The sequence below is a fragment of the Diceros bicornis genome, chromosome 21 (assembly GCF_020826845.1).
Source record: "Diceros bicornis minor isolate mBicDic1 chromosome 21, mDicBic1.mat.cur, whole genome shotgun sequence".
Taxonomy (NCBI): Eukaryota; Metazoa; Chordata; class Mammalia; order Perissodactyla; family Rhinocerotidae; genus Diceros; species Diceros bicornis.
Genome location: NC_080760.1, coordinates 26,595,444 through 26,608,285, shown reverse-complemented (window position 1 = coordinate 26,608,285; position 12,842 = coordinate 26,595,444). Strand labels below are relative to the sequence as shown.

The 12,842-nt window shown below is 35.2% G+C and overlaps 1 protein-coding gene across 1 annotated transcript in view; it reads left to right on the top strand.

The window, feature by feature from the left end:
- The window catches only part of NUDCD1 (NudC domain containing 1), a 68,809-nt gene extending 60,186 nt beyond the window's left edge, over positions 1-8,623 (top strand). The window contains exons 9-10 of the mRNA XM_058564798.1: positions 5,429-5,588; positions 8,157-8,623. Coding sequence (XP_058420781.1) covers positions 5,429-5,588; positions 8,157-8,449 — 453 coding nt within the window. The 3' untranslated portion in view covers positions 8,450-8,623. The remainder of the gene's footprint in view (positions 1-5,428; positions 5,589-8,156) is intronic.
- The last annotated feature ends 4,219 nt before the right edge of the window (positions 8,624-12,842 follow it).

Here is a 12,842-nt window from a genome sequence, read left to right as displayed (position 1 = left end):
CCAAATCTAAAGCAAGCAGGAGGAAGGAAACTTTTAAAGATAAGAGCAGAAATCAGTGAAATTGAAAACCAAAAATAATAAAACAAGCTGGTTTTTTGAAAATATCAAGATTGCTAAGTCTCTAGCCAGAATAACCAAGGAATAAGAAGACACACATTACCAATATCAGGAATAAAAATGTGCATATTTACTACATGTTCAAAAGACACTAAGGTGTAATAATGGAATATTTTGAACTCTGTTTTCATATATTTGACAATTTAAGTGAAACAAGTTTCTTGAAAGATGAGCATTTCCACAGTTTACTCAAGAAGAAATAGATAACCTTAATAGTCCTATATCTGTTAAAGAGATTGAATTTATTGTTAAAAAACCTTCTGACAAAGAAATCTCCAGACCTAGATTGCTTCACTGGTGTGTTCTACCAAGTAAAGAAATAATACCAATTCTGTACAAACTGTTTCAGAAAATAAAAGGGAAAGAAACACTTTCCAGCTTATTTTATGAGGCCAGCATTACCCTGATAGCAAAGACGTGACAAGAAAACAGGAAAAAAGAGAAAAGGAAAGAAACCAATATCCCTCATGAAGATAGACACAAAAATCCTCAGTAAAATATTAGTAAATCAAATCCAGCAATAAGTAAAAGGGATAATACATCATGACCAAGTAGAGTTTATCCTGGAAATTCAAAGCTGTTTCAACATTCAAATATCAATCAGTATAGTTCAGCATATCAACAGGCTAAAGAAGGAAAATATTTGACCATCCTACTAGATGCAGAGAAAGAATTTGACAAAATTTAGCATCCATTTATAATAAAAATGCTCAGGAAACTAGGAATTGAAGATAACCCCCTCCTCAAAAAGCCTGGAGTTAACATTATACTTCACGGTAAAAGATCAAATGCTTCCCCCTAAGATTGGTAAGAGGCAAAGTGTGTTTGCCCTCATTACTCCTGGTTAGCATCATGCTGGAAATCCTAGCTGGTGCAGGGAGGCAAGAAAAAGTAGTAAAAGGCGTAAATAATCATCAAGAGATTCAAAGACTACCGTGAGAAAAATGAACCCAAACATATTTTAGGTGTTATCATAAAAGCAGTGTTTATATGCAATTCCTTTATCCACTTTTAGCTTGCAACCTTTGAATGGAATTATGAGCTTATTTTCCTATCGTAGCTGCTAACCAACCTAAGAAGTATCAAACATCTTGCAGTGGCATAATCTTTTTTATTTAGCTGTATGGAATACTTGATTTTAAAATGAAGGCTAGGAATGCTAGAATTTATTAAGTAGAATGAATGTCACACAGTCTCTTACTACATAAAGAAGAAAAGAATTCTTGGGCTGGCCCCGTGGCTTAGCGGTTAAGTGCACGCACTCTGCTGCTGGCGGCCCGGGTTCGGATCCTGGGCGTGCACCGACGCACCGCTTCTCCGGCCATGCTGAGGCCGCATCCCACATACAGCAACTAGAAGGATGTGCAGCTACGACATACAACTATCTACTGGGGCTTTGGGGGAAAAAATAAATAAAATTATTAAAAAAAAAAAAATTCTGAATTCTTTATCTCATTTAAAGGGAATGTTCTCACAGTAAATTATTACTTGCAGTTAGTACCATCAGACCTAGTTAGTTACAATTTGTTTTTAAAACTTCCAGAAACTTGGTTTGGGTATATTTAAAGCATCCAAATCTTATTTGAAGAGTAACTTGTTCACTTTTTTTAGAGCAGATCCACAAACTGTTTACTGAAACGTATGTGTTATAGGAAAGTATCAAATTGAAAGCGATGGGCATAAAATTGAAACTAAAGATAAAATAGAATTTATTTGACAATAAAATGATAAGCAGAATAATGAATTTCGCATTTCTCATTTTTGAAATGGGGCAAGAGTTTAGAAATTTGTCTCTAAATTAAATATGCTGAGATTAGGACAGAGTAAGGGTATATTGGTATATTATTCTTTTTTATAGCTATTTACACGTTTCCTAGGCATAAAATTATGTAGGTCCTGTGTGAGCTACGTGAAGATCACTCCCGAGTTGCTCTGTTTTCCTCATTAATGTTGCTCATCTCATTTGTTGAATTTGAAATGCCAGTAATATTCAAGGCAGAATGTGTAGAATATGCCTAGAGTGGTAATAATGGACAGTTGCATTTATTAAAGTTTGATACCAAGCACTGTGTAAGTGCTTGAAATACATTGTTTACTCATCATAACAATGGTGAAATAAGTACTATTATTATCATTATATTTACAGGAAAATAAAATAGGGGCTAAGTATCCTACCCAAAGTCATAGTCCTCACCCTCAAAGAACATATAAAGGAAATGAGGAGATAAGTTCTATAGGAGAGGTATAAACAAATTATGATGATACGTTATTTCTTTTTATTACTGTTCGCGAAAACTGCTAGGAGGAGAAGGTACCATTTGAGTGTGTCATGAAGTATATGATGGGCGGGATATGCAGCAAGCAGAAAAAGCATGGCAGACAAAAGAGTGGAAAGTAGGGGAGGCAGTTTTATAAATTGTGATCCAGTTTTGCTAAATGTTAGGTTTTGAGGAGAGTAATAGGAACCAATATTGGAAAGACATGTTGGAGTCAGGTTTTGAGAAACTTTCAAAAATGCCATTCAGGTCAGTTTGGACATTCCTTTTTAAACACTGGAAAACCACGGGGAAATATTATTGAGAAAGTAAGATTTCCTGAGGCAAGAACTAAAAGGCACAGAGTACTGTGTACTTGGTGAAGTGAGGAAGCTGCTGACCCTGTCACTTTCCAGTGGGTATTTCTTTAAGAATTTAATCATAAGGTTTTTTGCTTTACAAAATCCTCAGCCAGTTATTCTAACTGTAAATTAGAGTAAAGTATTCCCAACTCTAAGGATAATTGGCTTTGTTGGAAATATTTTTAAAATGATTTCTTACATAAAATATCCATTCAAAAAATAGTTATCTAGAATATGGAGACAAGAAGACAAACTTCTGGTTCCTAAGATAGTCTTGTGAGATAGGTGATAGTAGGTATTTGTTTCCTACTGCTGCTGTAACAAATTACCACAAACTGAGTAACTTAAACAACACAAATTTATTCTTCAGAAGTTCTGGAGGTCAGAACTTCTAAAATGGGTGTGTGGGAGTACATTCCGTCTGGAGGCTTTAAGAGGAGAATCCATTTTCTTGCCTTTTCCAACTTCTAGAGGTTGCCTGCATTCCTTGGCTGGTAGCCTCAGCCTCCAACTTCAAAGCCAATAGCGTCTTCTAGTCTGTGTCTTCTATCCTTCTGCTTTTGCTGTCATATCACCTTCTGTGTCTTTGACCTTACTGTTTCCCTCTTATAAGAACTCTTGTTAATGCGTTGGGCCCACCCAGATAATCCAGGATTATCTGTCCAGCTCAAGATGCTTAACTTAATCACATCTACAGAGTTCCCTTTGCCATGTTAAGGTAACATATTCACAGGTTCCAAGGAATGGAGATGTGGACATCCTGGGGGGACACAGGTGGTGTACATGCATATTAATAATCTAACGTAGTAAGATAAATAATTTGTTGGGAATAATATACATGATGCTGGAGGTTCTCAAGAGTTCAAACAGCTCATGTAACCACGAGAATAAGGGAAGCTTCTGCAGCAACTGATGTTTGAAGTGAATCTTGGACGATAAGTAGGAATCCATCAGGCAAGAAAGGACAAGAAGAGTCCAGGCAGAATGCTGCGTCAAAGGTATGGCAAAAGCAAACCATGTGAGATTGCCGTTTTTGTAATTAGTAGTACTTTGACTCCATTTGACTGTAGTGGAGGTATGTATAAGGTAAGTAGAAGCAGAAGAGAAGGAACATCCAAGTCGGAGTAAGGGACCCATAACAAGAGATCTGCATCCCCATCGTCTTATTTTCATGGCTGATCTCTCTTAGTGGTTAGCCTTTCACTTGTTGGTTCAGGGCCCTCTGTTCCTCTCTCACTGTTGTGCATTAAGTATGAGAGGATCGGAGATCAGTCGTTTCATTATAATATTCAATACATTCTTAAGGTGCTTGACTCATGAAAGTAAATGAATTTTTATGAAAATATTATTTCAACCTGTATTTGTATTTCAATAATTTTTTTCTTCTGTGAAAGCGCTTGGTAAACAATTGAGACTGTCAGAGGGGGATGCGGTTAATTGGTGGTGATTTTGAAAATAAATCTTCAGTGATTATCAGGAGCAAAGGGAAAGAGGAAATAGTCTTTGAACACTGTGTGCCAGCTTGTTCCCTTTCTGTAGTGAACAAGCACTAGCCCCACCCATAGTGCCTATCCATGGACATTACTAGGGCAACAGAAATTGGGTTGCTCTGGCGCTGGATTCTCCTGTGACTCATAGCCTGTGCTGGCACAGCTGTAGCAATAAGTCCTCTTGCTGGAGAGCCACTTTACAGCTTTCCCTATTGAATACAGGGCAGGTCTCCACTTCTGATTGTAACTCAACATTTTATTCTTCAGTCTGCTCTAAAACTCGTGGAAGCAATTCAATATTTATCAAGTACTAGGCATATTTTATGTTTTCTACATTTGATGTGATTTTTGTTGGTATTTAGGCATTTTTAACTCTGATAATAATATTTCTAATAAAGAAGAAGATCTTTGTAACCTGTTTGCATTAAAAGAAGTATTCCTGTAGATGGAATCCAATTATGAGTCTCTACTTCATGATTTTGTATTAAAATGAATTCCTTTAGCCATCAATATTGCAATAAAAATTATTAACGTAATAAACATTCTTGACATTGATACCATAATTAAACAGTACACCAAAGTAAGTAATTGGTAAACAGATCTGAGTTTGAATCCCAGCATTTTGATTTTTCTCTGTAGCTTAGAACAAGTTACTCAAGTCCTCCAAGTATGTTATTTCATCTATTAAATGAAGATAATAACAGCCTTGTGGGTTGTCAAGATTAATATTTATAACATGCCTGGCATGGAGAATGTGCTCATAAATCCTAGTAGCTGTCATTGTTCTTGCTAACATTATTACAAGTTAGCATTTGTAAACTTCGTATTTTTATTCTTTGGTTTAAAAAAATATTCTGCTTATAAAAGATGGTGCTTTATGTCATGTTTTAAACTAGTTACTAACAGTTGGGAGATAGTATTGCATAGTGGTTAAGAGTATAGACTCTAGGTTCAAATCTCAGCTCCACGACTCATTATCAGGCTGACCTTGGGCAGGTTACTTAAATGCCCTGTGCATCACTTTCCTCATCTTTAAAATGGACGTAACAGTGGCACATTTCTCCTAGGGGATTATGAAGAGTTTTAGGTATGTTAAAAAGTTTAGAACAGTTGCTGACATATAGTGCTGTGTGTCAGTTGTTGTCATCATCATTATTAATAATTCGTTGTTGAGTAAATTATTTTTTGTCACTTTTTATTTTAGGTGAATCTTGGGAGCAATGAGTACCTTTTCTCTGTCATAGTGGATCCTAAGGAAATGCCCTGCTTCTGTTTGCGCCATGATGTTGATGCCCTACTCTGGCAGCCACATTCCAGCAAACGAGACGATATGTGGGAGCACATTGCGACTTTCAATGCTTTAGGTATAAAGCAAGCTCTTTGACAGCATCTTCCATTATGTCAAAAATTAGTCATCATTTTTTAAAAATTCTTTTCTTTTTTTAAAATTTGAGCTGTGCTAATTATATTTGGATTGATTTGTGCTATAATTTGGTTGCTTGTAATATAGTTGATGAATGTAAGTTAGTACTTTTAGAATAGTAGGACTGCTCTGTTTTTATGCTTGTACAGAAGATCAACACAGAATGGAAATCAAAGAGGTTATCTAACCCCTTGAATCATTCTAATCAGTCATTTGCTTATTTCAGTTAAGCTATATGGTATTAGAATATGAACAAGGGGCTTGACATGGAACTTGTATTCAGGTTTCTTCAGAGTAATCTTCAAAAACATTATAGAATTGCTCTAAGGTAATGCACATTAGGAGACATCGTTCATGAAACTTAAGTGTGAAAGAGAGCTGTTATAATGAAAACACTTAGAGAAAATGGTGATAAGCAAAAATGAAATTTATTTTGTAGGATAAAGGGGAAAATACCAATTTTAAAAATAAGGCTTGAGGGGCCGGCCCGGTGGTGCAAGCAGTTAAGTGCCCGCACTCTGCTGCGGCAGCCCGGGGTTCACTGCTTTGGATCCCGGGTGCGCACCGACACACTGCTTGGCAAGCCGTGCTGTGGCGGTGTCCCATATAAAGTGGAGGAAGATGGGCACGGATGTTAGTCCAGGGCCAGTCTTCCTCAGCAAAAAAAAGAGGAGGATTGGCAGATGTTAGCACAGGGCTGATCTTCCTCACAAAAAAAATAAATAAATAAGGCTTGAAAAATTTTAAACTACATAATTGTAGACTTATGTTACAATTGATTTTATGTCAAAGTAGTTTAGTATTATGTGGGAGAAACTTTTTATATGAATTAACCACAGTTATTGGTTTATTGAAAGGTTATTTTAAACTGGCAGTAGGAAGTAAAATTATGCATTTTGATTGCTATATATGCACAGCCCTAATTGTAGAGGAGATTTGTCAATTATCCCTTATAGTTGATCATATAGGCCGTTAAACTGGTTAATTCACACTCCAAATGGATTTTTATGACTCGAAATAGTTTGCTTGAATAATTTGACCACATAATTTCTAGTCTCTTTACTACAATTTCTATTTTTTTTATTCTCTATTCTCTTTTTTCAGTAAGAGGAAAGCTCTATCATCATTTTCATATGCTCAGATTCTCCATTTATATCCAGAAATCCCCTAGTATAGAAGCATTCTTTTAAATGCTTGAGTTTAAGTTAAATCAGCATTACCTTAGATATGTAGTCTTGAGATGTTATATACATTATCAGTTTTGTCAATGTTAATCTAGAGAGCTAATTCTAAGCTACTCAAATAGGTATCTACATCCTCTTCACTTTTTCTTCCTCAAACTCTGCTTAATATTAAAAAACCAGTATTGGGGGCCGGCTCAGTGGCACAAGCGGTTAAGCGCGCATACTCCGCTGCGGCGGCCCGGGGTTCACTGGTTCAGATCCTGGGTGTGCACCGATGCACTGCTTGGCAAGCCATGCTGTGGCAGCGTCCCATATAAAGTGGTGGAAGATGGGCACAGATGTTAGCCCAGGGCCAGTCTTCCTCAGCAAAAAAAGAGGAGGATTGGCATATGTTAGCACAGGGCTGATCTCCTCACAAAAAACAAAACAAAACAAAAAAACCAGTATTGATCTGTCTGTGTTCCGTGGTTCCTTTGCTCATTCGTTGTTTAATGAGGTCTCAATTTACATTAGTGTTATATTTTTTATCTCACGTTATTAACATTCACTAACCATGTCCCAATCTAGAAATCCTACTTTATATTTCAGAACATAAGTGCCCTTTTAATCTGCAAAGATAATTCTTAAAAAGATAAGATTTTTTCCCCAAAATTTAATTAGTTTTCAAAGGATGTCCTAATGAGGTTTTTAAAATTAGATACTTGAGTTTTCTTTCAAGCTTGTAGTAGTTTCAGGGTTCTACATTTGGGAGCTGAAGTACAACAAAATCCTGTACAATGTTGGTATTGGTGTAGAAAAATAGGACTAACATCATAGAAATAATGAGACTATACCTTCAGGGATAGGGCCTGCATTATGAACATACTCCTGAAATAATTTCACAATGTATCCTATAAACATTTTCCCATTTATTTAATAAGAAAAGAAAAAGATTTTGCAATGCCACATCGGTGATTGATGAACCTAATTATTAAATTGGCATTGAAAGATATTTTGGCATGTTTTTAGTGTTTTAGATTTTTAGTATTTTAATTATGCATGGAAATTATGTGGAACTATGTTGTGCTTTTCTTGAAGAGATTAAATCTCATCTGTTTTGTTCCTTAGGAATTAAACCCATATTTTTGCACCAGTTGGGAAAGATTGATTGTGGCTAATCATTAATGGTTCCAAATTTAACCATTGTTGAGTATTTATGGTATATATTTTATTCAGGCATTTTATTTTATAATAAATAATTATGAGATATTAAATGTTAAATCACAATTTCTTCCCTTTTGTTTAATATATAGTTTTTCTTTTGTTTGTTTCATATTTCTTGACAGGCTACGTTCAAGCATCAAAGAGAGACAAAAAATTTTTTGCCTGTGCTCCAAATTACTCCTATGCAGCCCTTTGCGAGTGCCTCCGTCGAGTGTTCATCTATCGTCAGCCCACTCCCATGTCCACTGTGCTTTACAATAGAAAGGAAGGCAGGCAAGTAGGGCAGGTTGCTAAGCAGCAAGTAGCAAGCCTAGAAACCAATGATCCTATTTTAGGCTTTCAAGCAACAAATGAGAGACTATTTGTTCTCACTACCAAAAACCTCTTTTTAATAAAGGTAAATACAGAAAATTAATTACTCCAATAATGTTGGCTTCTCTGTACTGGAAAAGTATTCAGGCGTAGGTGGAAGGCTGGATAGTTATACTGTAACCTGTTAAGTTTTAATGTGTTAAATAAAATTATCTTGTATGAATTTTCTATTTTTTAAAGGATATTGGAAGTATATTCAAGAGATGATGATTCTATAAAATCTATGGACTTAAGCTGCAAATTTAGAGAAAATTGGCTTCTGTAAAAAATGTAAAGATAGTATTAGCAAGTATAATTATTTTGTAAAACAGAGGCTAGAATCTCATCTTTTATATGAAAGATGTACAATTCAGTGTTTAAAAATAAAAATATTTATCATGTACTGTTTGTTCATTGATACAGTTTCTTCATTCTACACCTATAGAATGTATAGGATAACAGTTAAAATGTTGATTCTTGTAAATACTTATTTAAATGGACTGAATAGCTAAGGAGGAAATACAACAGGAGTGCAGCAGGTCCAAAATTGTTAAAGTTTACTGATAGACCCTAAGTGTTTTTTCAAATTAAGTATAGCTTTATTTAATATTTTTCCATTTCCTCTTCCACAGACAAGGACAAAGAGAGATGATAGGGTTCCACAAAGTGTAGTTCTTATCCATTGCTGCACAACAAACCACCTCAAAACTCAGTGGTTAAAACTAGGATATTTTATAATTTTTCATGATTCAATGACTTGGCTTTGTCTGTTCTATATAGCCTCTCATCCTCCAGTAGACTAGACTGGACTTATTCCCAGGAGAACACATAAGAGAAAACATTCCAAGAGGGCAAGCCCTAATATACAAGAGCTTTTCAAGCCTGTACCTGTCATATTTGCTCTTCTTCCTTTGAACAAAGCAAGTCACATGGCCAAGTCTAGAGTCAATGTGAGAGGGGACTGCACATGGATGCACATAGCAGGAGGTAATGGCATTGGGGGCCATTAATCTAACAGTCTACCACATAATTCTCCTTATATTTCTACAGTTGAAAAAAAATAATCCTGTTTATATATTAAATATTTTTTGCCAGAATTTTAGTTTCTCATATTATTTCTTTGGATTTTTTTGGTTTGCATTTACCTGGAAAATTGTTTACTTTTTATACCATTTTTAGGTATTCTTCTTATATGAACCTCAAGTTGGTTTTCATATTTTAATAGTGGAGTTGAGACCTTAATATAAGAGACTTAAGAGGAGAAAAGAGATATAAGATAAAAAATATCTGTCCTAATGTCTTTCTTGCCTATGTAGGCAAGTGTTTGACTGAAAGAAGAAGAAACAAGTTTGAGAGACAGAAAAGGAGGAAAAAGATGGGGATTACATGCATGCTCCAAACACTATGTCAGAATGCAGTTCCCTAGAGAGAAGTATTGAGATACTAGATAAAAAGCTGGGGAAAGTTCTGAGAACTGGTAGTGATAGTTGGAGTCCTAATAGTACTCCATTAGTATTAGGAAAGAGATAGACTAGATATCAAGCATCATGAGGTCATGAACATAGAAAAAAATGCCATAAAACAGTGATATTTCCAGAACTTTTTAGAGTCGTAAAACTTAAACAAAAGACTATTTAGATAGTAAACTATTAAAACCCTGGTGTGACAGTAGATTTAAATTTTCTTTAAAATTTCCCCCAAGGATCATAAATACCCTCCTAGGGAATATAAGAAAAATGCAGATTAATGTGGTGCTTAATTAACCATATGGCTATGTATATATGCAAATTTCAAGATAGTAATCGATTTTCTTTCCTTGTACATGTGATTTTTAATATGATTAATGTTGAATTGAAAACTATCAGGATAATTAGTCCTAAATATTGTCGCATATTGACCTATGTTAACAGAGTAATAGGTCTAGAGCAGTGATTCCAAGCTATGTTTTCTTGAAACGTTTCAAGGATTCCACAGTCACTTAACTCAGCTTAAACAATATTCTAAACTTTTAAAAATAGTAAACACATTTAAATGAGATATATATTACAAGTGCTATGAACGTAGTACCTTGTATTTTTGTTGATTTTTATCTTAAATTATAAATGAAAATTTATAAAATATAGTAATAAAGTAGTACGTTATGTGCTTTTCATATTGACTCATTTAACAATATTCATAATTTAAACATAATGTTTAGTAAGCATCAACTACATACCATAACATGATGTTTTTAGTGTTAAGGGTAATGCAGTGCTAAGGATAAAGAGACAAAGAGTCTACATTCTAGTGACTGCCAGGTAAAATTTCTCTTTGGGGGAAAAAAAAGTGGGAAGAGTGTAGGTGGCGTGGTTGCTCTATTGTTAGAAAGGAGTTTGACCAAGTGTGGAACTCATACAAGAGGCAGACAGAAGAGTTGCCAATGGGAAGGGACAGAAAGAGGATAAGAGAGTTAAAGAAATTAAGAATGGTTAACCATGTTAAATAATGTTTTGAGGGGCCGGCCCCATGGCTTAGCGGTTAAGTGCACGTGCTCTGCTACTGGCGGCCCGGGTTCAGATCCTGGGCGCACACCGACATACTGCTTCTCCGGCCATGCTGAGGCCGCGTCCCACATACAGCAACTAGAAGGATGTGCAACTATGACATATAGCTATCTACTGGGGCTTTGGGGGAAAAAAAAAAAGGAAGGAGGATTGGCAATAGATGTTAGCTCAGAGCCGATCTTCCTCAGCAAAAAGAGGAGGATTAGCATGGATGTTAGCTCAGGGCTGATCGTCACAAAAAAAAAAATAAAATAAATAAATATTGAAATAATGTACAACTATCACATTTCTGCATAGAAGGGAAATTACAGGTTAAATCACCATTGCACAGGCATTTCTAGCATTTTATTTGTGATTATCTATAGAGATAAGAACAAAGGGTAAGTTTATATATGACAAATATAATAAGAAATAAAACTAGTATTGTACTAGTCATTACTGATCACTGGAAGAATATTTTAATTACTTTTAGTACTAAGGGTGTCTTACTCAACAAGTAATAGTTGAGCTAGTAAAAATTAGGCCTAATGCTGGGATGTTGGAGTAATACATGAATGAGAAGCAAGCCCTTCTAAAATTAGTATGAAAGAATAATGGGCAAAAACAGCCAGGGTAAAAGGTAACCAACCAGATAACAAGATATAATATGAAACAGTAATTAAAGGAGGTGGTATCATTGCATCAGTAAACAAATACACATTTAATTTTTTTTTTTGGTGAGGAAGGCTAGTCCTCAGTTAACATCTATTGCCAATCCTCCTCTTTTTGCTGAGGAAGAATGGCCCTGAGCTCACATCTGTGCCCATCTTTCTCTACTTTATATGTGGGACACCTGCCACAGCATAGTTTGATAAGCAGTATGTAGGCCTGTGCCTGGGATCCGAACCCGCTAACCCCTGGCCGCCGAAGTGGAGCGCGTGAACTTAACCACTACACCACTGGGCTGGCCCCCGTGTTTAATTTTTATTTACTTATTAGAAGAAAATGTTTATAATCTCAAGGTTGAGAAGGCTTCTTAAGACCCAGAAAGCAAAAGTATAAGGGAAAAGATGAATGCATGTGATCATTACAAAATGTAAAATTTCTTTATGACCTGGCTCTGTTAACAGTGGTAAAAGAAAAACAACATACTGAGAGAAGGTATTTGCCAGGGTATAATAGATGAGGGTTAAAATCTAGATATAAAAAGTATTATTTAATAATAAAAAGCAAACAAATTATACAATAGAAAAGCAAGCAAAAGATCTAAACAGTCAATTCATTGAAAAAGAAAAATAAAGATGGCCAATAAACTTTTTAAAAGATTCTTAGTCCCTATGGTAATCAGGGAAATTGGTAAAAATTTAAAAGTTTTATAATATTAAATATTGGCCAGGGTATGGGAAAATGGGAACTCTCCCTACACTCCTGGTGGGAGTGTCAATAGGACTGAAGGACACTTGGCAGTATATATTCAAATAATAAATAGTGCATGCTGTATAATCTTAACAATACTAGAAAAGCACTCAACATGTGCCCAGGGTGATAAATATAAGAATATACATTGTGGCAATATTTATAATAAAAATTTAGAGGAATCTAAATGTCCCTTAGGGGAATAACGAAATTTTAATATTTTTACATTAGAATACTATATATGTTAGTCTTTATAAGAAGCTTTAGGTTAAGTCCTTCTTTATGAGCCTGAAAACTCCCTGACACTCATAGTGTAAGTAATATTTTTTCCTTTTCTCATAAGAGAAAGATAAAGTTAAATTGTAACACACTGGAAATTTACAACAAGATTTATGTGCTGTTTTCCAAAAAGGATAGATACCCCTATGAGAAGTCTTTGTTCATGAAAACATGTTTTTCTGTTGTTTAATGTATGTGTTAAAAAATAAGAGGGAAGTACCCCTTGGTGCCTCAAAGGAA